Raw genomic sequence first — 27,836 nt, forward strand, 5'->3', positions numbered from 1 at the left:
ATTTATTCATGAGAGACACAGACAGAGAGAGAGGCAGACACAGGCAAAGGGAGAAGAAGGATCCATGCAGGGAGCCTGATATGGGACTTGATCCCAGGACTCCAGGATCACATGCTGGGCTGAAGGCAGGCGCTAAACCGCTGAGCCACCCAGGGATCCCCTAAAATTATTTTATGCTTGGAGGTGGCAAGATAGTTTTGGATCCTTAAAAAACATGTCAGTGATCTCAACCCACAGCAGTTGTCAGTAAAACATGTGTGGCAAGGAGTGCAAAAGCAAGCCATGTCCGATTTACTGCCAAGGCTAAAACCTCACTGAAAAAGGAGTGTATGAGGGTGCTTAGCAGGTTATAACAAAGCCCTTGTTACAATCATGTCACAGGTACGTAGTTGAAGACAATTAACCAGACTGTGGAGACAAAGGCCAGGGTTGGGCAAATGAGCTGACTTCCTGTGCCATGTGGGAGGAAATGATACAGCCTAAATTTACGGAGTGCTTGTTACATTTGTCGTGCTGAGCATTTTACTTCCGTCATCTCATTTAATGCTCACAACAACCCTATGAGGTGGATAATACTATCATTCCCTTTTTACAGATGAGAAAACACAGGCTCAGAGAACTTCCCTAACGCCACACAACTGGTAAATATTACTATTTACCAGCTGCGATTTGTACCCAGGTGGGTCTGACTTCAAAGCATATCAAATGTGCTGCCAGCAGACACCCCTCAGCTATCAGCCCTCTTTGAGGATACTTTGGTTCAAGACAGATGTCTCACCAAAGAGTTCAATAGAAAAGATGGACTTCTCAACCAATGAAGCTAAGAAAACTGGATATTCGTATGCAAAAGAAGGAGTTTGGATTCTGACCTAGCACCATATACAAAAATTAACTCAAAATAGATCAAAGACCTAAATGTAAGAGCTGACAATGGGGGATCCCTGGGTGGCTTAGCGGTTTAGCGCCTGCCTTCAGCCCAGGGCATGGTCCTGGAGTCCCAGGATCAAATCCCACATCAGACTCCCTGTATGGAGCCTCCTTCTCTCACTGCCTGTGTCTCTGTCTCTCACTCTCTGTCTCTCTGTTTCTCATGAATAAATAAAATCTTTAAAAAAAAAGCTAATAAAATGAAAATCCTAAACATAAAAAAAAAAAAGGCCATATCATGCCAACAGAAATGGATACTTAGGATGTTTCCATATCTTGGCTATGGTAAATAATGCTGCAATGAACATGGTGGTGCCCGTTCATTGTACCCATTTTCTTCAGATAAATACCCAGTAGTGGAATTACTAGATGATTATATGGTACTTTTATTTTTAGTTTTTTGAGGAGCCTCCATGCTGTTTTCTACAGTGGTTGCACCAATTTACATCCCATACATTATATTACCAACAGTGCATGAGACTTCCTTTTTCTCTCCATCCTCACAAGCATTTGTTATTCCTTGTCTTTTTAATTATAGCCATTCTAACAGGTGCGAAGTTGTACCTTGTTGTGGCTTTGATTTGTATTTCCCTGATTAGTGATATGGAAGGCCTTTTCATGTACCTGTTGGGCATCTGTATGTCTTCTTTGGAAAATTGTCTGTCTATTCAGATCATTTGCCCAGTTTTTAATCAAGTTGTTTGATTTTTCTTTTTTCTGCCTTTGAGTTTTTGGAATTCATTATATATTTTAGATATTAACCCTTTATCACATACATGATTTGCAAATATTTTCTCCCACTCGGTAGGTTGGCTTTTCATTTTGCTGAGGATTTCCTTTGCTGTGCAGAAGCTTTTTAGTTTGATGTAGCCCCATTTGTTTATATTTGCTTTTGTTATCCTTCCTCTTGGTGTCAGATCCAAAAACTCAATCAATCAATCAATCAATCAATCAATCTCCAAGACTGATGTCAAGGAGCTTAGCACCTATGATTGCTTCCAAGCGTTTTATGGTTTTGGGTCTTGCATTCAGTCTTTAGCCTGTGGTGTAAGACAGTGATCCCGTTCTATTCTTTTGCATGTGGCTGTCCAGTTTTCCCAACACCATTTATTGAAGAGACTGTTCTTTCCCCTGTTGTATATTCTTGGCTCTTTTTGTAAATTAATTGACTGTATATGTCTGTGTTTATTTCTGAGCTCTCTAGTCTCATCTGTTGATCTATGCATCTGTTTTTATGCCAATACCATACTGTTTTGATTGTTATAGCTTTGTAAAATAGTTCAAAATCAGGGAGTATGAGGCTTCCTGCCTTGTTCTTCTTCCTCAAGACTGTTTTGGTTACTTGGGGTTTTTTTTTTTTGGGGGGGGGGGTGTTTTTTTGTGGTTCCATACAAATTTTAGGATTGTTTCTTCTATTCTTGTGAAAAATGCCATTGAATTTCAGTAGGGATTGCACTGATCTCTAGATTGCTTTGGGTAGGATGAACATTTAATAATACCAATTCTTCCCCTCCCTGAGTATGGAATATCTTTCCATTTATTTGCATCTGTTCAATCTCTTTCATCATTGTCTTATAGTTTTCAGTGTACAGATCTTTCACTTCCTCAGTTAAATTTAGTCTCAGTTATCTTCTTCTTTCTGATACAATTGTAAACGGATTGGTTTCTTAATTTCTCTTTCTTATAGGTTGTTAGCAGTGTGCAGAAATGCAACAGAGTTTTGAATTTTGATTTTGTTTCCTGCAGCTTTACTGAATCCATTTATTGGTTCTAACTGTCTTTTGGTGGAGTCTCCAGGGCTTTCTAGAAGTAATATTATGTCATCTGCGAATAGTGACAGTTCTACTTCTTCCCTTACAACTTGAATGCCTTTTCATTTCTTCTCCGTGGTTGTTTTGTTTTGTTTTGTTTTGTTTTGCCTAAATGGTCTGGCTAGGACTTCCAATAGTATGTTGAATAAAAGTGGCAAAAGTGGGCGTCCTTGTCTTGTTTCTGATCTCAGAGCAATAGCTTTCAGCTTTTCACCATTGAGTCAGCTCGTCACACATGGCCTTTACTATGTTGAGGTGTGTCCTCTCCATTCCCACTTCTTGAGATTTTTTTTTTAAATGAGAGTCGAATATTGAATTTTGTTAAATACTTTTTCTGCATCTACTAAGACGATTCTATGATTTTATCCTGTGTCTTGTTAATGCAGTGTATCACAATTATTGATTTGCATATGTTGAGCCATCCTTGCAACACAGGGATGAATCCCCCTTGATCTATGTTGAGCCATACTTGCAACACAGGGATGAATCCCCCTTGATCATGGTGGATGATTTATTTTTAATGTGCTGTTGAATTCAGTTTGCTCATGTTTTTTTCTTTTTTTTTTGAGAATATTTTCATCTGTATTCATCAGGGATATTAGTCTGTCAATTTCTTTTCTTGTAGCGTTCTTACCTGGCTTTTGTGTCATAGTAATGCTGGCCTTGTAAAATGAGTTTGGGAGTATTCCTTCCTCTCCAATTTTTGGGAAGAATTTGTGATGTATTGGTGCTAGTTCTTTCTTTCTTTCTTTCTTTCTTTCTTTCTTTCTTTCTTTCTTTCTTTCTTTCTTTCTTTCTTTTTTTGGTGCTAGTTCTTTAAATGTTTGGTAGAAGTCACCAGTGAAATAATATGTTCTTGGGATTTTCTGTTTTGGCAGGTTTTAAGTAATGATTCAATCTCCGTACTTGATATTAGCCTGTCAGATTCTCTGTTTCTTCATGACACAGTCTTGGTGGATTGTGTGTTTTAGGAATACATCCATTTCTTTTAGGTTATCCATTTGTTGGCATATAACCATTTGTAGTAATCTCTCGTGGTCCTTTGTATTTCCGTGGTGTCAGTTGTAATGTCCCCTCTTTCACTGCTGGTTTTATTTGAGTCTTCTCTCTGTTTTCCTGAGGTAGCCTAGCTGAAGTTTCATCACTTTTATTTATCTTTCCAAATCACCAGTTCTTAGTTTCATTAATCTTGTCTATCATTTTTTCTGGTGTCTGGCACATTTATTTCCACTCGGATCTTTGTTACTTCCTCCCTTCTGCTGACGTTGTGCTTAGTTTGTTCTTCTTTTTCTAGCTCCTTGAGGTGAAAATTTAGGTTGAGATCATTCTTGTTTCTTAATGTAGGTGTTTGTCACTGTAAATTTCCCTCTTAAAACAAAACATATAGGTTGCTGCAAAAGCAGTTCTGATATGCTATGCTTCCATTTGCATTTGTGTCTGGATTTCCCCTTTTGGTTTCTTCTTTGACCCAAGTGTTATCCAGAAGCATGTTGTTTAATCTCCACATACTGGTGAATTTTCTACCTTTTTGCCTGCTAGTGATACCTTGTTTCATACTCTTGCAGTCAAAAAAGATAGTATGATTTTAATGCTCTTAAATTTGCTAAGACTTGTTTTGTGATCTATCTTGGTGAATGTTCCATGCGCACTTGAGAAGAACGTGTATTCTGCTGCTGCCAGATGAAATGTTCTATATATGTCTGTTGAGTCCGTTTTGTCTAAAGTATGGCTCAAGTGCAGTGCTTCCTTGTTGATGTTCTTGTCTGGAAGATCCATGCAATATTGAAAGTGGGGTGCTGGAGTCTCCCTGTATTATCCTATTGCTGTTTATTTCTCCTTTCAGTTTTTTAAGTATTTGCTTAATATATTTAGGTGCTCCAGTGTTGAGTGCATATTTATGATTGTTACATCTTCCTGAAGAATTGACCCCCCTCATCATTACCTAACGACCATCTCTGTCTCTCGTTACCATTTTAGCTTAAAGTCTATTTTGCTCGACATTAGTATAGCTAACCCCACTCTCTTTGGTTTCCACCTGCATGGAATAGCTTTTGTCATCCCTTCACTTTGGATCTATGTATGTCCTCAGAGCTGAGGTGAGTCCCTCGTAGGCAGCACATAGTTTGATCTTGCTTTTTGTCCACTAAACCACTCTATGCCCTTTGATTGGTGGATTCAATCCATTAAGAGAGTAATTATTGATAAGACTTACTAATGTCGCCTTATTACTGGTTTCTTGGCTGTTCTCTAGTTCCACTTTTCACTATTCCTTTCTTGATGCCCTCCTTTGTAAATGGAATATTTTTCGTAGTGGTATGCTTTGATTACTTTCTCTTTATCTTTTGTGTATCTAGGTAGTTTTTACTTTTTGGCTCCCATGAGGTTTACACACAACATCCTGTAGGTATGACAGTCTATTTTATGCTGACAGCTTAACTTTGATGACATACCAAAACTCTATCCTATTATTCCCCACCCAAATTTACTGTTTTTACATCATTGTTTATATTTTGTGTGTGTGTGTGTGTGTGTGTGTGTCCGTTAACAAATTGTTTTCAATACCTTTGTCTCTTATTCTTTATTTTAAAGTTACCTAGTCAGCACATCACCACGTTACAGTCTTAGGGTATTCTGAGTCTGACTGTATGCTTACCTTTAACAGCGTGTTGTGTATTTTCATATGTTTTGGTGTTACCAATTAGTTTCAGCTTGAAGAACTCCTTTCAGCATTTCTTGTGACATAGGGTTAGTCACAACGAGTTCCCTCAGCTCTCGTTTACTAGGGAAAGTCTTTATTTCACCTTCAATTTGGAAGGGCAGCATCGCTGGGTAAAGAACTCTTGGTTGGCAATTTCTTTCTTTTAGCAGTTTAAATATATCATCCCATTCTCTCCCGGCCTTTAAGGTCCCTCCCAAAAAACCCACTGATAGCCTTATGGAGCTTCCCTTGTATGAGAGAAAAATTGTTTTCTGTTGCTGCTTTTAAAACTCTCTCTTCGATTTTTGTTTTGTTTTGTTTTGTTTTTTTAAAGATTTTATTTATTTATTCATGAGAGACACAGAGAGAGACAGAGACACAGGCAGAGGGAGAAACAGGCTCCATGCAGGAAGCCTGACGTGGGACTCGATATTCGGTCTCCAGGATCACGCCCTGGGCCGAAGGCGGTGCTAAACCACTGAGCCACCCAGCCTGCCCTTCGATTTTGGTTTTAGACAATTTTATTGGTATGTGTTTTGGTGAAGCATGTTTTGGATTGTAATTTTGAGGTGACCTATTAGCTTCATGAACTTAGATGTCCACATCTTTGGGGAGTTTTCAGCCATTATTTCTTTAAATAAGTTTGTAATCCTTTGTCCTTCTCTTCTCCTTCTGGGGTGGCAGTAATTCATACATTATTGCTTTTTGATGGTGTCCCTAAACTCACATAGGCTTTCTTGATTCCTTTTCACCGTTCTTTTTTTCCTTTTGCTCTTCTAATTGTATAATTTCAATAGATAATGTCTTTTAGCTCACTGATTCTCCCTTCTGCTTGTTCAAGTCTGGTGTTGAAGTTCTCTATTGAATTATTCAGTTGCTTGTATTCTTCAGCTCTGAAATTTCAGGTTGGTCCTTTTTTATGTTTTCTGACACTTTGTTGAGCTTCTCATTTTGTTCTTGTATTGTTTTCCTGATATCATTAATTTGCTTATCTGTGTTCTCTTATAACCCTCTGAGCATTTGTAGAACAATTTTTTTTTGTGAATTCTTTGTCAGAAAATTCCTGGATCTCCATTTCTTTGGGGCCCACAACTGGAGGTTTGCTGTGTTCCTTTGGTGAACACGTTTCCCTGATTCTCGGATCACTGTTGCCTTGTGTAGGTATCTATGCATTTCAAGGAGCAGTCACCTCTTCCAGACTTTATGGAGTGATTCTGCAGTGTGGATGTGCAGCACACTGGGCTGTGCTATGACCCTGCATCTACTGGTGCAGGGCACTAAGGGCAGGGGCACACGGCAGCAGTGGGTCCAAGGAGGCTGTAATGTCTCTTCAGTTCAGGCCACTGAGGTCCACAGTATCAACAACCGTGTGTATGTTGGTGAGCATGGTGGAGAGAATGCAGTGGCTGCAAGGGCTGTTGGGCTCCTGAGTGGTGACTCCAGGACCCATAGCTAGGGACCAGGGCAGGCAGTAATGGTGGCCAGAGCCAGTGGTGTACACATACTCTGCTGTGAGGGCCTAGTGCAGGTGTCTATGTGGCAGCAGTGGTCACCTGCAGACACACTTGTGGTGATGGGGGTCAGGGTGGGTAACAGAGGCCAAGGCCATCTATGCACTCACTGGAATCTGTGGGGGACCTGGGTGCCAGTGTGCTCTCCTATGGCTTCACACTCTACCCATAGGTATGCAGACTGCAGTGGAGTACAGTGATGGGGGTAAGGCTGGGGGTCATGCAGGTCCACAACCAGAGGAACCAGCCACCTGTGGGCATGGTGGTGTCAGCCAGTGACAGGAGGTAGAGCCTGATCTGAGCCCACAGACAGCTACAGGGGGCCCTGGATGATGGTGTGCTCTTGTACAGCTGCACTTTCTTCCCCTAGGCATGCATATGGACTTGAAAGCCAGTGATGGGAATCAGGCTAGGGCTTCACAGGTTCACAGCTGCGGGGACTATCTATAGGTGAGTGTGGTGTTGCTGGCCAGGGACAAATGACTGGGCCTGATACAGACTCACAAGGACATCAGGGGGCCCTAGGTGTCAGTATGCTGTCCTGTGGCCACACGATCTTTCCCCTGTGCCTATGCAGTATAGTGAGGGCCAGTGGTGAGAGTCCTGCTGGAGTGAAGCTGGAGATGCTATCTATAGGTGGGCATGGTGTTGCAGGCCAGTGACAGAAGGCTGAGCATGCTTTCCATAAGCAGCTGTTGCTGGGGGCCTGGCTGTCAGAGAATTCACCCATCACTGCACACTCTCCTCTGTGTGTGTACCCGCTGTAGCAGATGCAAATGATAGGATCAGGCCATGGCTAGAGGGGCTATCTGTGCCCCCAAGTGCAGGCAAGCTGGTGCGTCAGCCCAGGGTACTTAAGCTGGTGTCTTGCTCTTGCACACCTACGAGAAAACCGGATTGGCTGTAAGCTTAACTCCTGGGTCTTGGTGGAGGTAGGAAGGGACCAGGGTGGCTGGTGTTCTACACCTGTGCAGCCACAGAGTATTTGAATGGTTACTCATGTGGGTCCTGGCTCTGGAAGGGTGTGGTTTTGGTAGGGGTGTTGGCAGGAGGGTGGTCTGGGGCCTGGGGGTGGGTACTGAGGAATGGCTGGCTCTAGGAAACTTAAATACTTCTAGGACCATTGTCAGGATCTATGCACCCAGGCAGTGACTTCATCGTTGGTGGAAGCTGCTGAGTTGTATGCCACAAAATTCTCTGTAAACTGAAATCACTCCTGCTGCATATGTGTTGATAATAGCCTCTGCTTTTATTCCTTCTTCCTAGTCAAGTCTTTGCTGTTATGAGTGGGGTGAAACTGAAGCTAGACCTTCATGCAGTGCCAGGACAGTCTAGACAAGTTGTTCACTCACTCTACTTTTTCCTTCCCTAGTAAGAGGAATTCTTACTAGTTGGGAAATTTTTTTTCCTGGTCCAGAACAATGCTGGCTTGAGGGATGGAATGATGCAGGGAGAAGGATGTTGTCTTCCTTCACTTCTTGTGCAATTATGCTTTGCTTGTTTGTTTGCTTGACACTATTGCTAGAGCCTCCTAAGTGGAATGTAGAGGTCTCCCAGACTGTTTTTGTTCATGGACCACCATCTAATCATTGATGCTGTCAAGGAATGGGGAAGTGGAGACTCCCACATCCCTATTTTTCTCCAAAGTCTGAGAAACTTCCTGTCATAAAAGGGGAATAATATTCATGAGGCCAGTCCAGTTATTATACTCAGCAAGTAATTATGCACATGATTTTTCTTAAACATAATTCCCAGTGATGTGTGACAATACACCTGGGTAAGCACCAAAGACACCTAAAGCAATATGGTCCCTATCTAACTACATCTCCCATGGGTTAACATTGTTCACCATTGCCTCTGCAGGAATATCACTCCTCTGCTGGAGTGAAGCTGGAGGTACTATCTTACCTCCCCTAAGAGGAGGGTAGGTACCTAATTGACAGCTTTCAGGATTTCAGGATTTAAAGGCCTCTTTAGTGCCCTGCATACCTAACTCCATCTCAATTATGGTTACCTTAAGACTTTAACTCAGAAGTAAAGACATTTAAGAAAAATGATAACTCAGTACTTATACCCACTGAACACCATATGAAAGGAGATTTTAAAGAATGTAACTTAGAAGATGGAAAATGATCTGAGATGCCAGAGGAATGATAATAGAATGAATTGGCAAATAGAAGTAAATGAAATATCGATGGCATAAAATATTTATAATGATTATGGCGACTTAAAGCAAAAAGTTAACAAGACGGAACTAAATACAGTATTACGAATCACTTGGATGATGGGTTGTGTCCAAGGAGAGCACCTCATAGCAATACAGGAAGCATTCCACCATCACCTCCAGGGAGATCCAGAGAGCCATATGTCAGTGGCCGCCTGGGGAGACTGCCAAGCACACTGTGTCTGAGGCCACCAAGGCCGTCATCCGGTGCACCAGACACCAATGAGCTGCCTCAGGACCGCCTGACCACACCGCAAAGCAAAGGCAAGAGCCTTTTCTTTTCAGAGCTACCTCACTTGGCAGGAAAAGACCTGAAGCTCTCCAGAGTGCAGTCTACTCTAGTGTTTGGATCTTTGTCATTTTGTCGATCTTTATAAATTCTTAGTGTGAAAGAAATGTTTAAAAAAAAACAGTATCAGCTCGACTTTCTATGTCTTTAGTGCTATTGGCTATGATTTTTCTTAACCATACTGCATTTCATCACTTTGCTAAATGGTCATTTCTATTAGGTATTTCCCTAGGTTAGCCTCTTCAGGGATCTTAATGGTCAAAACTATTTCCAAAATAATTTTATTTACCTCACCTATTCTTATTCTCCTACCTGTGTCCAATAGTGTCATCCGGAGATTTTTGTTTTTTCAAAATGTGTGGTATAGCAACAATTTAAGTGCAATACCAGATATAACAATCACACTTACCCCATTCACACCCCTTTAGTATATCCCATTATCTGAATTCAAATAACATAAAAGGGGACCCAAACAATGTGCCAAAAACTCAATCAAACAACCTAGAATCGTGAAGGCATAGAGTAACTCCAGATTTCCAACATGTTGCATTCCAACATAACGGAACGTGGAAGAGTGGTAGTTTTATTGGAATAATTTTGATTCCACATTAGTGCATCATTTCTTATAAGCGGTAAATGTGATTGACTTAGGATGTGCTACAAATACTCTGATGCTCTGGAATCAATGTGCCCGACCTTTATTTATCTTTAAGGATTTTATTTATTTATTCGTGAGAGACACACAGAGAGAGGCAGAGACACAGACAAAGGGAGAAACAGTCTCCTCACAGGGAGCCCCCTGTGGGACTCTATCCCCGGACACAGGATCACGCCCTGAGCAGAAGGCAGATGGCTGAACTACCCAGGCATCCCATTGTGTGCCCCTCTTTTATAATCACAGCAACGGTAAGGTGGAGATGAGGACTACTATGGAATAAAAAGTATTGCAAAAGGGTGCCTAGGTGGCTCAGTCTGTTAAGCATCTGGCTCTTGATTTTGGCTCAGGTCATGATCTCAGGTTTTGTGAAATACAGCCAGACTTCGGGCTACACGCTGGGTGTAGAGCCTACTTGAAATCTCTCCCTCGCTCTCTGCTCCTCCCCCTTCTCTCCTACTCTCTCCCTCTCCAGAAAATTTTCATGTTGGAAATCTAGAGGTACTCAACGGCTTCCTGTGGAATGTTTAGAGGTCCTTCTGGCAGCCCTCATGGGAAACTTAGAGGCTGCCTGATTCCCGCTCTGACTGAGGAGATGCCAAGCTCGAAGGTGTGCCACGAGATCTGACAAGACCTGGCTGAATGACCCGCTCACTTCCTGGCTTTGCCTTTTGTCCAATCAGAGAGGAGCTTCCGGTGACATCGGGCCATACAGTGGCTATAAAAGAGCCCTGGCCCTTCAGCTGCTGCCAGTGCGCTTCCTTCTGAGCTATCGGGGAGGTGAGCCCCACATGGCTGAGCCTGGCTGTGAGACCTCTTGGGAGGAAAGCCTGGTTACGGAGGAGCCAGGCGGCAGCCTATCAGGAGAGCCCTCAGCAGGAGCAGCCGAGGCGCCAATGCCGTTACCGCCGCTGCCGCCGTCACCACCGCCACCGCTGCAGTCACCACCGCCACCACCACCAACTCCGCCGCCGGGTCCGCTGCTCAGGCAGTTTCGCCACCTATTTCCCAGGGTTCTGAAGAAGGTTCATGAGGGCCTGAGCCTCTCGCAGAAGGCCCTGAGAGTCACAGATTCGTTCATTAATGACATCTTCGAGCGCATCATCGACGAGGCCTCTCGCCTGGCCCACTCCACCATCACCTCCAGGGAGATCCAGACCGCCATGCATCTGCTGCTGCCAGGGGGGATTGGCAAGCATGTCGTGTCTGAGGCCTCCGAGGCCTTCATCTGGTACGCCAGACGCCAATGAACAGACGCCAATGAACAGCTGACCCTCTGACCACCCCACAAAACAAAGGCTCTTTTCAGAGCTACCTCACTTGTCGGGGAAAGACCTGTAGCTCCCCACAACGCCACCTACTCCAGCGTTTGGCCCTATGCCATGCTGCCCATCCTTAAAGCACGTTCACCGTGGGCAGAACATGACAAAATGTTGTCAAGTCCACTTTAATATACGTGTGTGGTGTGGACCGTTAGGATTTCCTTGGCCGGGTTGCATTTTGTCACTTTCCTAAATGGCCCGTTCCTTCAGGCCAGCCTCTTCTGGTATCTTTTTGGTCACAGCTGTGTGTCCACAGTGATTTGACTTGCCTTAAGTATTCTCCTTCTCCCTCTTGTGTCGAGTGGTATCATCAAGAGATTTGTTTGAGTTTGTGATACAGCAATGAGTGAAGTGCTGTAGCAGATCCCGAACTGACACATAGCGCATTCACACTCCCCCAACAGAGCCTCTCGTCCAAATTCAACTACACACATACAAGAGGACCCAAACACTGTGCCGAAAACTCAATCAAACGACCTCGAATCGTGGCCTACTCGAGCTCCCCACCTTGGGAAAGGCCGATTTTACTGCACTCACATTTATCTGATTCCGTTCCTTGGTAGCCTATACTCTTGCACTTTTGACCCCAAATCTTCCTGAACCACGACTACGCATGGCTGATGGGATCGTCCAATGAGAGCAGCTGTGCTCCCAGCCGCTGCTAGCAGCAGCCAATCAGCAACTGGCAGCACATGATCCGTGGCCATTGGCCCAAAGGGTGGTGGGGTGACCAGGGCTGAACCAATAACAGCCTTCCTCGGACACCCAGCCTGGAGATTGAAGGGGGAAGGTGGCATGATTGTCTGCCTGGGGGTTTCTGGTCAAGCTCTTGCTTTGAACCAGTGTGGTTGGAGTATAAACATCCAGATGTCACGGTGGGACAAGTCCCTATCGTTTTTTGCATCCAGATAGGCAGAGGCTGTTTGGAAATTAAGGGAACTAAGATGATTCCTTCCTCTACCTCAAGTGATCTGATGGGTCGGAGGACTTAGGATAATGGTAATGCGCTTTACTACCCACTGTGTTTTTTCCTTCTTGCACGGGCTCTCCACCACCACCCCTTTTTTTCCTTTTCCTATAGGTACATGCTGAATTTCAAAGCAGTTCGTGATTATCCAAGTACGTTTTATTTCATTGATTCCTAGCTTCCTATATCTGTGGAGAGAAAACCCACGCGGGGCGGGGGGGACAGAATTCAATCCTTTGAAATGTGTTAGGAGTTGCATTAAAACTCACGATTTCATCAAGTTTGCTATGTGTTCCGTGTGAACTTTTAAAATAAATTCTAAATGACCTTTTATTTGAATGTAGAAACCTGTAAAGAATGTTACTCTGCACCTAGCAGTGAGACATAAGCTGGGTAAACTATGGAAATACAACTTTTTCTGGCGCCCACTAAAAGACAGAATAAGCCAAAGGTATTTGGAGCGGGGACACAAAGTGCTTGCTTCATAAATCCCAAGAAAAGCTACCACAAAATATAGTGCAAATAAATTCTCGTGGGTGGTACCTAGAAATTTCCATATACAGCGGGAAGAAAATTTTAGAAGCCAAAGGTTCTTTGCGGAGCCGTTGCCTTTTCAGAAAAGAACTGTGGACCATTTAGAAAAAGAAAACTGCATTTCAACAAGTCTAATTTCTATCATGCTTATTGCTGTTCACAATCCATGTGTCAATATGACATGCAGATGTTTTTCAAAGTTATTCATGCATATTGGCCTCATACACGTTGTATTATGTAAACAGTTATTTAAGAACCTGGATTCATTAGGATTGTGTGTGTGTATGTGTGTGGTTTTCATTTGTAATTTCAGAAATCAAATGGGAGTGCTAGTAAAACAACATTAAAATGCACCATAATTGGGCTGTGGATGGGACACTTGGAGTGGAAGTGTGAGAGACACACATGAAATCTGGGAAGGAGAAAGGAAAATGCCATTTGATGTTGAAGTCCAGAGTGGGAATTGACTACATCTGATTATTCCTATGAGTGAGTAATTGAGGAGAAAGGCACCTAGTGACTAATCATGATGTAATGCTGTGGTTACTGAGATGAAATAAAAGAATGGCTACTGCCTCACTAACAAATTATAGCAACAACATGGGGGGAAATAGCATTAATAGGACAGGCATACCCAAATCAAACTTTTTCAATGGTATTCATATTATTAAGTTCTTTGAAAAGCCATAAGCAAGGACCCAAACTCAGTACATAAATGTCTAAATCCAAAAATTCAAAAAACAACACCTATTCAGGACCCCTCCCAACTAAAGCTGCCACTGTTAACCCATTCAGATTTATCTGACTTTGTTCTTTTCAGGCTATAAACTTTTGTTCTTGAAAAGTCAGAACTTAATTACTTACAACACTACAGGTCTTATGGAGCGTCCAATCAGTGCAGCCCCACGCTTCTGAATCAGCCTCTGATGGACCTGCAGCCTCTGACCCACAGCCATTGGCTCTATATATGAGGCAGTGTCTCAAGATGAGCCAATACGTGTCTTCCTTGGTTATTCCACATGGGAAATTGAGGAAGAAGCATCTGCGATTCTTTCTTTTTTTTTTTTAATGAGCTCAACGTGTTTATTATTCAATTCAGCAGACATAAAGCCACTCTGTCTGATTGCTGTTGAGGTTTTTATTTTATTTTTTTTATTTTATTTTTTTATTTTTTATTTTTTTTTAAATTTATTTTTTATTGGTGTTCAATTTACTAACATACAGAATAACACCCAGTGCCCGTCACCCATTCACTCCCACCCCCCGCCCTCCTCCCCTTCCACCACCCCTAGTTCGTTTCCCAGAGTTAGCAGTCTTTACGTTCTGTCTCCCTTTCTGACACTTCCCACACATTTCTTCTCCCTTCCCTTATATTCCCTTTCACTATTATTTATATTCCCCAAATGAATGAGAACATATAATGTTTGTCCTTCTCCGACTGACTTACTTCACTCAGCATAATACCCTCCAGTTCCATCCACGTTGAAGCAAATGGTGGGTATTTGTCATTTCTAATAGCTGAGTAATATTCCATTGTATACATAAACCACATCTTCTTTATCCATTCATCTTTCGTTGGACACCGAGGCTCCTTCCACAGTGTGGCTATCGTGGCCATTGCTGCTATAAACATCGGGGTGCAGGTGTCCCGACGTTTCATTGCATTTGTATCTTTGGGGTAAATCCCCAATAGTGCAATTGCTGGGTCGTAGGGCAGGTCTATTTTTAACTCTTTGAGGAACCTCCACACAGTTTTCCAGAGTGGCTGCACCAGTTCACATTCCCACCAACAGTGTAAGAGGGTTCCCTTTTCTCCGCATCCTCTCCAACATTTGTTGTTTCCTGCCTTGTTAATTTTCCCCATTCTCACTGGTGTGAGGTGGTATCTCATTGTAGTTTTGATTTGTATTTCCCTGATGGCAAGTGATGCAGAGCATTTTCCCATGTGCATGTTGGCCATGTCTATGTCTTCCTCTGTGAGATTTCTGTTCATGTCTTTTGCCCATTTCATGATTGGATTGTTTGTTTCTTTGGTGTTGAGTTTAAGAAGTTCTTTATAGATCTTGGAAACTAGCCCTTTATCTGATACGTCATTTGCAAATATCTTCTCCCATTCTGTAGGTTGTCTTTGAGTTTTGTTGACTGTATCCTTTGCTGTGCAAAAGCTTCTTATCTTGATGAAGTCCCAATAGTTCATTTTTGCTTTGGTTTCTTTTGCCTTCGTGGATGTATCTTGCAAGAAGTTACTATGGCCGAGTTCAAAAAGGGTGTTGCCTGTGTTCTTCTCTAGGATTTTGATGGAATCTTGTCTCATATTTAGATCTTTCATCCATTTTGAGTTTATCTTTGTGTATGGTGAAAGAGAGTGGTCTAGTTTCATTCTTCTGCATGTGGATGTCCAATTTTCCCAGCACCATTTATTGAAGAGACTGTCTTTCTTCCAATGGATAGTCTTTCCTCCTTTATCGAATATCAGTTGCCCATAAAGTTCAGGGTCCACTTCTGGATTCTCTATTCTGTTCCACTGATCTATGTGTCTGTTTTTATGCCAGTACCACACTGTCTTGATGACCACAGCTTTGTAGTACAACCTGAAATCTGGCATTGTGAAGCCCCCAGCTATGGTTTTCTTTTTTAAAATTCCCCTGGCTATTCGGGGTCTTTTCTGATTCCACACAAATCTTAAAATAATTTGTTCTAACTCTCTGAAGAAAGTCCATGGTATTTTGATGGGGATTGCACTAAACGTGTATATTGCCCTGGGTAACATTGACATTTTCACAATATTAATTCTGCCAATCCATGAGCATGGAATATTTTTCCATCTCTTTGTGTCTTCCTCAATTTCTTTCAGAAGTGTTCTATAGTTTTGAGGGTATAGATCCTTTACATCTTTGGTTAGGTTTATTCCTAGGTATCTTATGCTTTTGGGTGCAATTGTAAATGGGATGGACTCCTTAATTTCTCTTTCTTCAGTCTCATTGTTAGTGTATAGAAATGCCACTGACTTCTGGGCATTGATTTTGTATCCTGCCACGCTACCGAATTGCTGTATGAGTTCTAGCAATCTTGGGGTGGAGGCTTTTGGGTTTTCTATGTAGAGTATCATGTCATCGGCGAAGAGGGAGAGTTTGACTTCTTCTTTGCCAATTTGAATGCCTTTAATGTCTTTTTGTTGTCTGATTGCTGAGGCTAGGACTTCCAGTACTATGTTGAACAGCAGTGGTGAGAGTGGACATCCCTGTCTTGTTCCTGATCTTAGGGGAAAGGCTCCTAGTGCTTCCCCATTGAGAATGATATTTGCTGTGGGCTTTTCATAGATGGCTTTTAAGATGTCGAGGAATGTTCCCTCTATCCCTACACTCTGAAGAGTTTTGATCAGGAATGGATGCTGTATTTTGTCAAATGCTTTCTCTGCATCTAATGAGAGGATCATATGGCTCTTGGTTTTTCTCTTGCTGATATGATGAATCACATTGATTGTTTTACGGGTGTTGAACCAGCCTTGTGTCCCAGGGATAAATCCTACTTGGTCAGGGTGAATAATTTTCTTAATGTACTGTTGGATCCTATTGGCCAGTATCTTGTTGAGAATTTTTGCATCCATGTTCATCAGGGATATTGGTCTGTAATTCTCCTTTTTGGTGGGGTCTTTGTCTGGTTTTGGAATTAACGTGATGCTGGCTTCATAGAACGAATTTGGAAGTACTCCATCTGTTTCTATCTTTCCAAACAGCTTTAGGAGAATAGGTATGGTTTCTTCTTTAAACGTTTGATAAAATTCCCCTGGGAAGCCATCTGGCCCTGGACTCTTGTGTCTTGGGAGGTTTTTGATGACTGCTTCAATTTCCTCCCTGGTTATTGGCCTGTTCAGGTTTTCTATTTCTTCCTGTTCCAGTTTTGGTAGTTTGTGGCTTTCCAGGAATGCGTCCATTTCTTCTAGATTGCCTAATTTATTGGCGTATAGCTGTTCATAATATGTTTTTAAAATTGTTTGTATTTCCTTGGTGTTGGTAGTGATCTCTCCTTTCTCATTCATGATTTTATTAATTTGAGTCCTCTCTCTCTTCTTTTTAATAAGGCTGGCTAATGGTTTATCTATCTTATTAATTCTTTCAAAGAACCAACTCCTGGTTCTGTTGATCTGTTCCACAGTTCTTCTGGTCTCGATTTCGTTGAGTTCTGCTCGAATCTTTATTAACTCCCTTCTTCTCTTGGGTGTAGGATCTATTTGCTGTTTTTTCTCTAGCTCCTTTATGTGTAAGGTTAGCTTTTGTATTTGAGTTTTTTCCAGTTTTTGAATGGATGCTTGTATTGCGATGTATTTCCCCCTTAGGACTGCTTTTGCTGCATCCCAAAGATTTTGAATGGTTGTATCTTCATTCTCATTAGTTTCCATGAATCTTTTTAATTCTTCCTTAATTTCCTGGTTGACCCTTTTATCTTTTAGCAGGATGGTCCTTAACCTCCACATGTTTGAGGTCCTTCCAAACTTCTTGTTGTGATTTAGTTCTAATTTCAAGGCATTATGGTCCGAGAATATGCAGGGGACAATCCCAATCTTTTGGTATCGGTTCAGACCCGATTTGTGACCCAATATGTGGTCTATTCTGGAGAAAGTTCCATGTGCGCTTGAGAAGAATGTGTATTCAGTTGAGTTTGGTTGTAAAGTTCTGTAGATATCTGTGAAATCCATCTGGTCCAGTGTATCATTTAAAGCTCTCGTTTCTTTGGAGATGTTGTGCTTAGAAGACCTATCGAGTATAGAAAGAGCTATATTGAAGTCACCAAGTATAACTGTATTATTATCTAAGTATTTCTTCACTTTGGTAAATAATTGATTTATATATTTGGCAGCTCCCACATTCGGAGCATATATATTGAGGATTGTTAAGTCCTCTTGTTGAACAGATCCTTTAAGTATGATATAGTGTCCCTCTTCATCTCTCACTACAGTCTTTGGGGTAAATTTTAGTTTATCTGATATAAGGATGGCTACCCCTGCTTTCTTTTGAGGACCATTTGAATGAATGGTAAATGGTTCTCCAACCTTTTATTTTCAGGCTGTAGGTGTCCTTCTGTCTAAAATGAGTCTCTTGTAGACAGCAAATAGATGGGTCCTGCTTTTTTATCCAGTCTGAAACCCTGCGCCTTTTGATGGGGTCATTAAGCCCGTTCACGTTCAGAGTTACTATTGAGAGATATGAGTTTAGTGTCATCATGATATCTATTCAGTCTTTGTTTTTGCGGACTGTTCCACTGAACTTCTTCTTAAAGGGGAATTTTAAGAGTCCCCTTTAAAATTTCTTGCAGAGCTGGTTTGGAGGTCATATATTCTTTCAGTTCCTGCCTGTCTTGGAAGCTCTTTATCTCTCCTTCCATTTTGAATGAGAGCCTTGCTGGATAAAGTATTCTTGGTTGCATGTTCTTCTCATTTAGGACCCTGAATATATCCTGCCAGCCCTTTCTGGCCTGCCAGGTCTCTGTGGAGAGGTCTGCTGTTACCCTAATACTCCTCCCCATAAAAGTCAGGGATTTCTTGTCTCTTGCTGCTTTAAGGATCTTCTCCTTATCTTTGGAATTTGCAAGCTTCACAATTAAATGTCGAGGTGTTGAACGGTTTTTATTGATTTTAGGGGGGGGATCTCTCTATTTCCTGGATCTGAATGCCTGTTTCCCTTCCCAGATTAGGAAAGTTTTCAGCTAGTATTTGTTCAAATACATATTCTGGCCCTCTGTCCCTTTCGGCGCCCTCGGGAACCCCAATTAAACGTAGGTTTTTCTTCCTCAGGCTGTCGTTTATTTCCCTTAATCTATCCTCATGGTCTTTTAATTGTCTGTCTCTTTTTTCCTCAGTTTCCCTCTTTGCTATCAACTTGTCTTCTATGTCACTCACTCGTTCTTCCACCTCGTTAACCCTCGTCGTTAGGACTTCTAGTTTGGATTGCATCTCATTCAATTGATTTTTAATTTCTGCCTGATTAGCTCTAAATTCTGCAGTCATGAAGTCTCTTGAGTCCTTTATACTTTTTTCTAGAGCCACCAGTAGCTGTATAATAGTGCTTCTGAATTGGCTTTCTGACATTGAATTGTAATCCAGATTTTGTAACTCTGTGGGAGAGAGGACTGTTTCTGATTCTTTCTTTTGAGGTGAGGTTTTCCTTCTAGTCATTTTGCTCAGTGCAGAGTGGCCAAAAGCAAGTTGTATTGGGAAAAAGAGAAAAAGAGAGGAGAGAAAGAAGGAAAGAAAAGAGAAAGAGAAAAAAAGGGGAAGAAAAAAAACGAAAAAAAAAAAAGAAGAAAAAGAGAAAGAAAAAGAAAGGAGAAAAAAAGGGGGTGGGGGAAGGAAACAAATCAAAAAGCAAAACAAAACAAAAACAAAACAACAACAAAAAAAGAACCACAGGGGAGTATCTTCTGATTCTGTGTACTTTAAGTCCCTTGGCTTCTCCTGGAGGTTGTCCGTCTAGCTGGTGTTCTGGGGGAGGGGCCTGTTGTGCTGATTTTCAGGTGTTAGCAGTTGGGGGAGCTGCTGTGCCCCTGCCTGGTGCAGGGCTCAGTGGGGGTTGTTTGCCCCGTGAGGCCGCAGGAGGAACAGCCCCAGTGGCGGGGCCGCTCTGGAAACCTGGATTCAGCTCCGGCAGGAACTCCGTCTGCAGGGCCTGGAGGCTCCGGGGCGGGGCCGCTGATCTGCTCAGCTGGGGCAGGAGCGTCCTCGCTGTCCTGGGCCCTCCCGGCCTCTGCCTGTCCCGGGGGAGGCGGGATCCTGGGCTGTGTCCCGGCGCCCTGTGCTCCGGGGCCTGCGCTGTTGGATTCGCGCTCCCGGGCCGCGCAGCCCCCTCCGCGGAGCCGCCGCCCGAGCCCCTCCGAGCTGCTCCTGGAACCGCGCAGGCCCCTCCGCACGGAGCCTCTTCCTCTGCCCGAGCCCCTCCGAGCTGCTCCCGCTGTTGAGGTTTTTAAATGCTTCTTTCCATTTTTGCGTTTACGCTGTTGTGAGAGGGTAACAGTTTGTGGATCAGCACCAGCCCGGGGGAGGGGGGACGCATTTTGAGTAGCAATATGATGGAAGATGAAGCGATTGCCTGAAAGATGCTAGCTGTGAGCATCTGAGGAGGGGATCAAACCCAGGTCTTCTTACTCCAGGTACAGAAAGACTTGCTCCCCCTGCGAGCCTGCCACTGAACCTACCTGAAGCTTTTCTTCCCCTGTAACCATGGACAAAAGGAGGTCCTTGAGGTGGGTAGTAGCAGTCCTTCAGACACAGCAATGGAGACATCACTCCCCATTCTCCACATATCCCCAACTATAGGCAACCGTTATTCTGTTTTCTGTCTTTATGGATTTGCCTGTTCTGGACATTTCACATGAATGGAATCATACGATATTTAGTGTTTTCTGACTGGGTCCTTTCACTTGGATGTTGTCTTCAGGTTCGTCCATGTTTCGCCATGTATCAGTACTTCATTTACTTTTATGGCTGAATAATATTCCATCCATACCACTTCTATTTATCCATTCATCAATTGATTGCCATTTGGGTTTCCCCCCACTCTTTGGATATTACAAACAATGTAGCTATAACCATTCTTTTCTATCATTTTATGTGGACATAGATTTTTATTTCTCTTAGGTATATATTTGGGCATGAAATTGCTGGGTTGTATGTTATCTCTCTGTTTAAGGTTTTGAGGAACTGCCTGACTGGTTTACAAAGTGGCTGTGTGATTTTACTTTCCCACCAGCAACAAATGACAGTCCCACTTTCTTCTCATCCTCAATAACACTTTGTTATTGTCTGTGTTTTTGCTTGTAGCCATCCTAGTGGGTGTGAAGTGGCATCTCACGGTGGTTTTGATTTGTCTTTCCCCGGTGACTAATGATGTTGAACATCTTTTCATGTGCTTACTGGACATTTGTGCATCTTCTTTGGAGAAATGTGCATCCAGATCCTTTGTCCATTTTTAATTTGGTTATTGTCACTTTCTTACAGAGTTTTAAGTGTTCTTCATTTATTGTAGAGACAGGTCCCGTATCAGATATATGCACATATATTTGTAAATATTTTCTCCCATTCTGTGGGTTTTCACTTTCTTGGTGATGTTTTCTGAAGCATGGGCTTTTTACATTTCAATCAGGTTCACATTATCTATTTTTTTTATTGCTTGTGGTATCATATCTAAAATTCTATAGCCATATCCCAGATCATGAAGATTTACCTTTATGTTTCCTCCTAATCAGTTTATATTTTAAACTCCTATTTTGGTCATTGACCCATTTTCAGCTAATTGTTAATTTTTTTTTGTTTTCTTAAATCTTTAATTCCAGTATAGTTAAAATACAGCATTATATTAGTTTCAGGTGTACAATATAGTGATTCAACAGTTCCATATATTATTCAGTGCTCATCAAGGTAAGTGTACTCTATTTTTTCATTTATTTTTTGCATATTTTTTATTGAAGTTCAATTTGCCAACATATCGCATAACACCCAGTGCTCACCCATCAGGTGCACCCCTTAGTGGGTAAGTGTACTTTTAATCCCCTTCACCTATTTCACCAATCCCCCACTCGTCTCCCCTCTGGTAACCATCCCTTTGTCTTCTACAGTTGAGAGTCTGTTTCTCGGTTTCTCTTTCTCTCTCTCTTTCTGTCTCTCTCTCTCTCATTTTTTTTTCTCTGCTGATTTGTTTTGTTTCTTAAATTGCACATATCAGTGAAATCATACGGTATTTATCTTTCCCTGACTGGCTTATTTTGCTCAGCCTATACTCTGTAGATCCATCCATGTTGTTGTTGTAGATGGCAAGATTTTGTTATTTCTTATGGCTGAATAATATTCCATTATCTATATCTTTATTTCACATCTTCTGTATTTTTTAAAGATTTATTTATTTGAGAGAGAGAGCAAGAGAGAGCACGAGCACGTGGGGTAGGGAGGGACAGAAAGAGAGGGAGAGAGAATCCCAAACAGACTCTGCACTGAGCACAGAGCCCCTTGTGGCACTCAATCCCACAACCCTGATGTCACACCCTGAGCCAAATCCAAGAGTTGGATGCTTAACTGACTACACCACCCAGGTGCCCCTATATCACATCTTCTTTATCCCTTCATCCATCGATGGATGGTTGGGCTGCTTCCACAGTTTGGCTATTGTGAATAATGCTGCAATAAACATAGGGGCGCATACATCCCTTTAAATTAGTGTTTTTGTATTCTTTGGGTAAATACCCGGTGATGTAATTCCTGGATTGTAGGGTAGTTCTATTACTAATTTTCTGAGGAACCTCCATACTGTCTTCCACAGTGGATGCACCAATTTGCATTCCCAACAACAGTGCACAAGGGTTCCTTTTTCTCCACATTTGTGCCAGCACCTGTTGTTTCTTGAGTTTTTGATGTTAGCCATTCTGACACATGTGAGGTGGTATCTCATTGTGGTTTTGATTTGCATTTCCCTGATGAGTGATATTGAGCACCTTTTTATGTGTCTGTTGGTCATCCGTATGTCTTCTGTGGAGAAATGTCTGTTCATGGCTTCTGCCCATTTTTAATTGGATTATTTGCTTTTCAGGTGTTGAGTCTTATAAGTTCTTTATATATTTTGGATACCAATCCATCATCAGATATGTCATTTGCAAATATCTTCTCCCATTAGTAGGTTGTCTTTCAGTTCTGTTGGTTGTTTCCTTTGCTGTGCAGAAGCTTTTTATTTGGATGTAGTCCCAGTAGTTTATTTTTGCTTTTGTTTCCCTTGCCTCAGGAGACCTATCTAAAAAGATGTTGCTATCACCAGTGTCAGAGAAACTACTGCCTGTGCCCTCTTCTAGGATTTTTATGCTTTCAGGTCTCACATTTAGGTCTTAATCCATTTTGAATTTACTTTTGTGTATGGTATAAGAAAGTGGTCCAGTTTCATTCTTTTGCATGTAGCTGCTCAGTTTTCCCAGCACCATTTGTTAAAGAGGCTTTTTCCCATTGCATGTTCTTGCCTCCCTTGTCGAAGATTAATTGACCATAACATTGTGGATTCATTTCTGGGCTTTCTATTCTCTTCCATTGATCTATGTGTCTATTCTTTTTCAAGCTTTTATTTAAATTCCAGTTAGTAAACATAGAGTGTAATATTAGCTCTTTGTGTCTTTGTGCCAGTACCATACTGTTTTGATTACTACGCCTTTGTAATATAACTTGAAGTCTGGAATTGTGATGCCTCCAGCTTTACTTTTCTTTCTCAAGATTGCTTTGGCTATTCGGGATCTTTTGTGTTTCCATACAATTTTTTAGGATTGTTTGTTTTAGGTCTGTGGAAAACGCTGGTGGTATTTTGATAGGGTACTTTGATAGGTATTTTGCATTAAATGTGTAGATTGCTTTCGGCAGGACATTTTTTTTCTTTTTTTTTTTCGTTTTATTTTTAATTTTTTTATTGGAGTTCAATTTGCCAACATATAGCATAACACCCAGTGCTCATCCCATCAAGTGCCCCCCCTCAGTGCCTGTCATCCAGTTACCCCACCCCCGCCTACCTCCCTTTCTACCACCCCTTGTTCGTTTCCCAGAGTAAGGAGAATATTTATTCTTCCAATCCATGAGCATAGCATATCTTTCTGTTTCGTTGTGTCATCTTCAATTTCTTTCATCAGTGTTTCATAGTTTTCTGGTTACAGGTATTTCACCTCTTTGGTTAGGTTTATTTATAGGCGTCTTATTATTTTGGAGTGCAATTGTAAATGGGATTTGTTTTCTTAATATCTCTTTCTGCTGCTTCATGATTGGTGTATAGAAATGCAACAGATTTCTATATGTTGATTTTGCATCTTGCGGCTTTACTGGATTGAATTCTGTATCAGTTCTAGCAGTTTTTGGTGGAGTCTTTCGTGTTTTCAATATATAATATCATGGCATCTGCAAAGAGTGAGAGTTTGACTTCTTCCTTGCCGATTTGGAATGTCTTTTATTGCTTTTTGTTGTCTGACTGCTGTGGCTAGGACTTCCAGTACTATGTGGAGTAAAAGTGTGAGAGTGAACATCTTTTTCTTTATTGCTGAAGTATAATCGACATATGGTGCTATATTAGTTTCAAGTGTACAACATATTGACTTGACAATCCTGTACATTCCTCGGTGCTCACTACGACAAATGTAGTCACCATCTGTCACCATACAACATTATTTGTATGATATACTCAATATATTATACAATATAATATACTCAATGTATTATTATTGAGTATATTCCCTATGCTGTCCTTTTCTCCTCCATGACCTAGTTATTTTGTGACTGGAGGTTTGTAATTCTTAATCTCCTTTATCTATTTCACCCATCCTTCACCCACCTCCCTTCCAGCAACAGCCAGTTTGCTCACTGTATTTAAGAGTCTGTTACAACATTTTCTGGAGCCTATCAGTGAGACGTAAAGCAAAAGGGATGTTTCAAATGGGGAGGTGGCTTTCTTCATAAATACTGAAGATAATCTTCCAAAATATCCAGGGAAGTAAATCCATCTGTGTGGTGCCTAGATCTACCATATATATCAGGAAGGCAGTTTTGTAACCAAAGCCCTTTGCAAAAACATTTGCCTTCTTAGAGGATGAACTGAGATCTATTTAGAAAAACAAATCTCCATTTCATCCAGTCACTTAATTTCTATCATGCTAATTGCTGCTAGTTCAATATTCCCATGTTTGTCAATATGACATAAAGTTGTTTTTCTATTATTCATGCATTTTGGTGTCATTCCTGTCATTTTATGTAGAAAGTTATTTTGAGGATATAAATCCATTAGGATATTTGTGTGGGTTGTGGCACATGCACCCGTGTTTGGTTTTGGATTTTTTTTTTGTTTTGGTTATTTTTGTTTTTTGCATTTGTAATTTCAGAAATCAAGTGGGAGCACTAGAAAAACAAGTTAAAAATGTACTATCCCTGGGCTGTGGATGAAGACTGGATGTGGAAATATGAGGGACATGTATGAAATTTGCAAAGGAGAAAGGAAAATAAAGTTTAATGTTGAAGACCAAGCTGGAAATCGAGTGCATCTGATTATTCCCTTCAGTGGGTGATTGAGGAAAAAGGTACCTGGGGAGCATCTAATGCTGTGGTTATTCAGAAGGTGATATAAGAGAATGGATCCTGCTTCACTAATGAATACAAGCAACAATGCAAGGAAAATCATCTTAATAGGACAAGCATACCCAAGTCAATCTTTTTTCTACGCTATTCACATTATGCAATTCACTGAAAAGCATCAGGAAGGACCCAAATCCATTACAGAAATCTCTAAATCCAAAAGTTCAAAACAAAGTTTATTCAGGCTCCCTAGAATCTGTAGGTACTATTCTATCCTATTTAGATTTATCCGACTCTGTTCTTTTCATAATGTGTTTTTTTAAAGCTCAAAATTTATGACTTGCCACCTCAGCATAGGGATGATGGGAATGTCAGTTCAGAACATGTCATACCCCACACCCTTCTGAGGCATCCAATGAGGCCCTTACAGACTCTGAGCTACAGTTATTGGTCACTGTATGAGGAAGTATCCTTAGGTAAGCCATTAGGAGACTTCTTGGTTTGCCCCATTTTGGAAATTGAGAGGAAATCAACTGTGATTCTTACTGTCTTTTCTTTGTTTGATTAACAGCAGTTTTTAAATTATGGTGAATTCAGATATTTCTATATTAGTTTTCTAGGGTGATTATTCCAGTTACCAGGGACTGGTGAACTTAAGTAACATGTACTTCTTCGCAATTCTGAATGCTAGAGTTGAAAATCATGTGTCAGACACTTAGATGAGTCTGAGGTCTATGTGCAAAACATCTTTTATGGCCCACTTTCCTTATTGTCTTTTTCCACTTAGAATGGTACACTATTTCTCTTATACCACCCAGGGAGAGTCCAGAGAGATAAATTGGAGAGCAATGAATGTGTCCCACTTTTCTCTACATGTGGCTCTTCCCAATTGAGATTATCTCTATATATGGTATGGGGGAGTATAAGTATATAACCAATTTATTCCTACTATGCATTCATATGTAGAAGCAGCGATTATAGTACATTGAATTGGCCAAAAAGGTCCTATCCATGATTTTACATTAGCTTCCCTGCCTCACTATGAGCCCTGCCCAAATCCCATTAGCTGAATCCATGCACTTTTTTCCCAGAGGTCCAGGTAAGATAGTAACTTGAGCACCTATACCCAATAAGACCATTAAAATTTGAGTTCCACCCCTCCATCAAATTCTTTAGCATACTCATGTGAATGCGATGGCTTTCCCCTCTAGGCATCAGCCCCACTTCTGTTTTCAACTTTGAAACACCGAAGTTCGGCATGCATGGAGAGGTATTACAGACATGGAGGGAGAGAGTTCTATGCCATTAAACAAGACTTTGCATTACTTTCAGTTTTGACTGGCATGACAGCAGCTCATAACTCAACCAGATGTTTTCAGCATGCTTAATGCCTATATTGAGTGAAAAAGTCATCATGGTGGCACCTTTTATTTTAGCCTTGAGATCCCAGTCACTCAACAACCACAGCCATAGACATCCTGCTTTCTGGCTGAGGCTGTAAGGTTTCCTTGTTTTGGCTGCCTTGGGCTTCATTTATGTAGCAACAAATTGTTTTTAAAGAGTCCACTTTAATCTGGGTCATCTAATGTGCCATTGTCATAACATCTCCTAAATTGGGGTCCAGTTTCAACATTAGAGCTGAGAGTTTTCTAGGAAAACAATACTGATCACAAGAATTTATTTAGCTTCTTTTTGTCAGTTTCTCATTGTCCAATGGGTCACCCCACTGAAACCCAATCCAAGGCAATAAAAGCCAGTAATACAGTACTAGTCAATTCCTCACCTATGGCTTTTCATGGGAACTTGTCTGTCTCAAGAAAATCTCCCTGAGAATACCTAAGCCAAATCTAGAAGTGCCTTAGTGGCTCAGTGGTTGAGCATCTGCCTTTGGCTCAGGTCATGGTCCTGGGGTCCTGGGATCGAGTCCTGCATCAGCCTCCTTGCAAGGAGCCTGCTTTTCCCTCTGCTTATGTCTCTGTCTCTCATGAATAAATAAAAAAATAAAATCTTTTTTTTTAAATGCAGCCAAATCTAAGGTTGAAACAATAGACTGGATAGGATTGATCTAAAAGAACAGTGATTGCTATTTTTCTTTAATAAGCATTTCATATCCCACAAATCTCATCTCCTTTACTATCAAAGTTTTAAAAATTCACCCAGTTTCTCCCCATTGCAGTTGTGTAACTGTTGTCTGAGAAGGAGATCTTCCAGGCTGAATTCTAGTGCTATAGTTGTTACAGTGGGATAGACATTAAGGTAACCACCAAATGGGGGAAGACATCTGCTTTCTGTAGGGTAGTTAACAACTAGGGCACCATTCAGGAAGGCATCTTTGAGCTTACTTCCCACTTATCAGTTGGTAACTACCTCCTCAATTTCTCATTAATAGTAATTAGGTGGAGGGCCATTTATTACATAGCTACTTATACAACTTGGTCAATAGATTGCTATTGATTCACATGAACATTCCCAAAATCTCATTAATTAGCCTGTATGGACCCAACTCTTCCTCTTCTAGAAAATTTTATCTTGGTCAGCATCATTGCCACATAGTCACCACCTCATTGCCAAAATTTTCAGGAACTGTGAACTATAAAAGTTAGTTTGCCACAGTTTTATGCATGCTGATAGAAAACACGGGACTTCTGGAGCAGAGATGAAGGACTATTTAATACTCAAAGCAGTAGCAGTAGCCGGAGTGTCAGCATTTTGCATTGGTTTCTTGAGCCACAGGGAATAGAAATAGGGCAAGATGACATCTTTGCCTGCAATCAATTGTGTTAAAAGAGAAAACCTGAGCTTAGAAGGCACAAATATTTCATAATGTA

General features: G+C 41.4%; 1 protein-coding gene and 1 long non-coding RNA gene across 2 annotated transcripts; both read left to right on the forward strand.

The window, feature by feature from the left end:
- Positions 1-10,894: 10,894 nt before the first annotated feature.
- On the forward strand, positions 10,895-12,616 carry LOC140627396 (histone H2B-like). The gene has a single exon (XM_072815653.1). The coding sequence runs from the start codon at positions 10,907-10,909 to the stop codon at positions 11,363-11,365; it is 459 nt and encodes a 152-aa protein (XP_072671754.1). The 5' UTR covers positions 10,895-10,906; the 3' UTR covers positions 11,366-12,616.
- A 6,671-nt stretch (positions 12,617-19,287) lies between these two features.
- LOC140628061 (uncharacterized) lies at positions 19,288-24,981 on the forward strand. The gene is made up of 3 exons (XR_012026480.1): positions 19,288-19,890; positions 20,082-20,174; positions 24,819-24,981. It is a non-coding gene; the product is annotated as an uncharacterized lncRNA (long non-coding RNA).
- The last annotated feature ends 2,855 nt before the right edge of the window (positions 24,982-27,836 follow it).

The sequence above is a fragment of the Canis lupus genome, chromosome X (assembly GCF_048164855.1).
Source record: "Canis lupus baileyi chromosome X, mCanLup2.hap1, whole genome shotgun sequence".
NCBI lineage: Eukaryota > Metazoa > Chordata > Mammalia > Carnivora > Canidae > Canis > Canis lupus.

Excerpts from the sequence above, each read along its gene's own strand:
- LOC140627396 (XM_072815653.1), top strand. The coding sequence starts at position 10,907 with ATGGCTGAGCCTGGCTGTGAGACCTCTTGGGAGGAAAGCCTGGTTACG.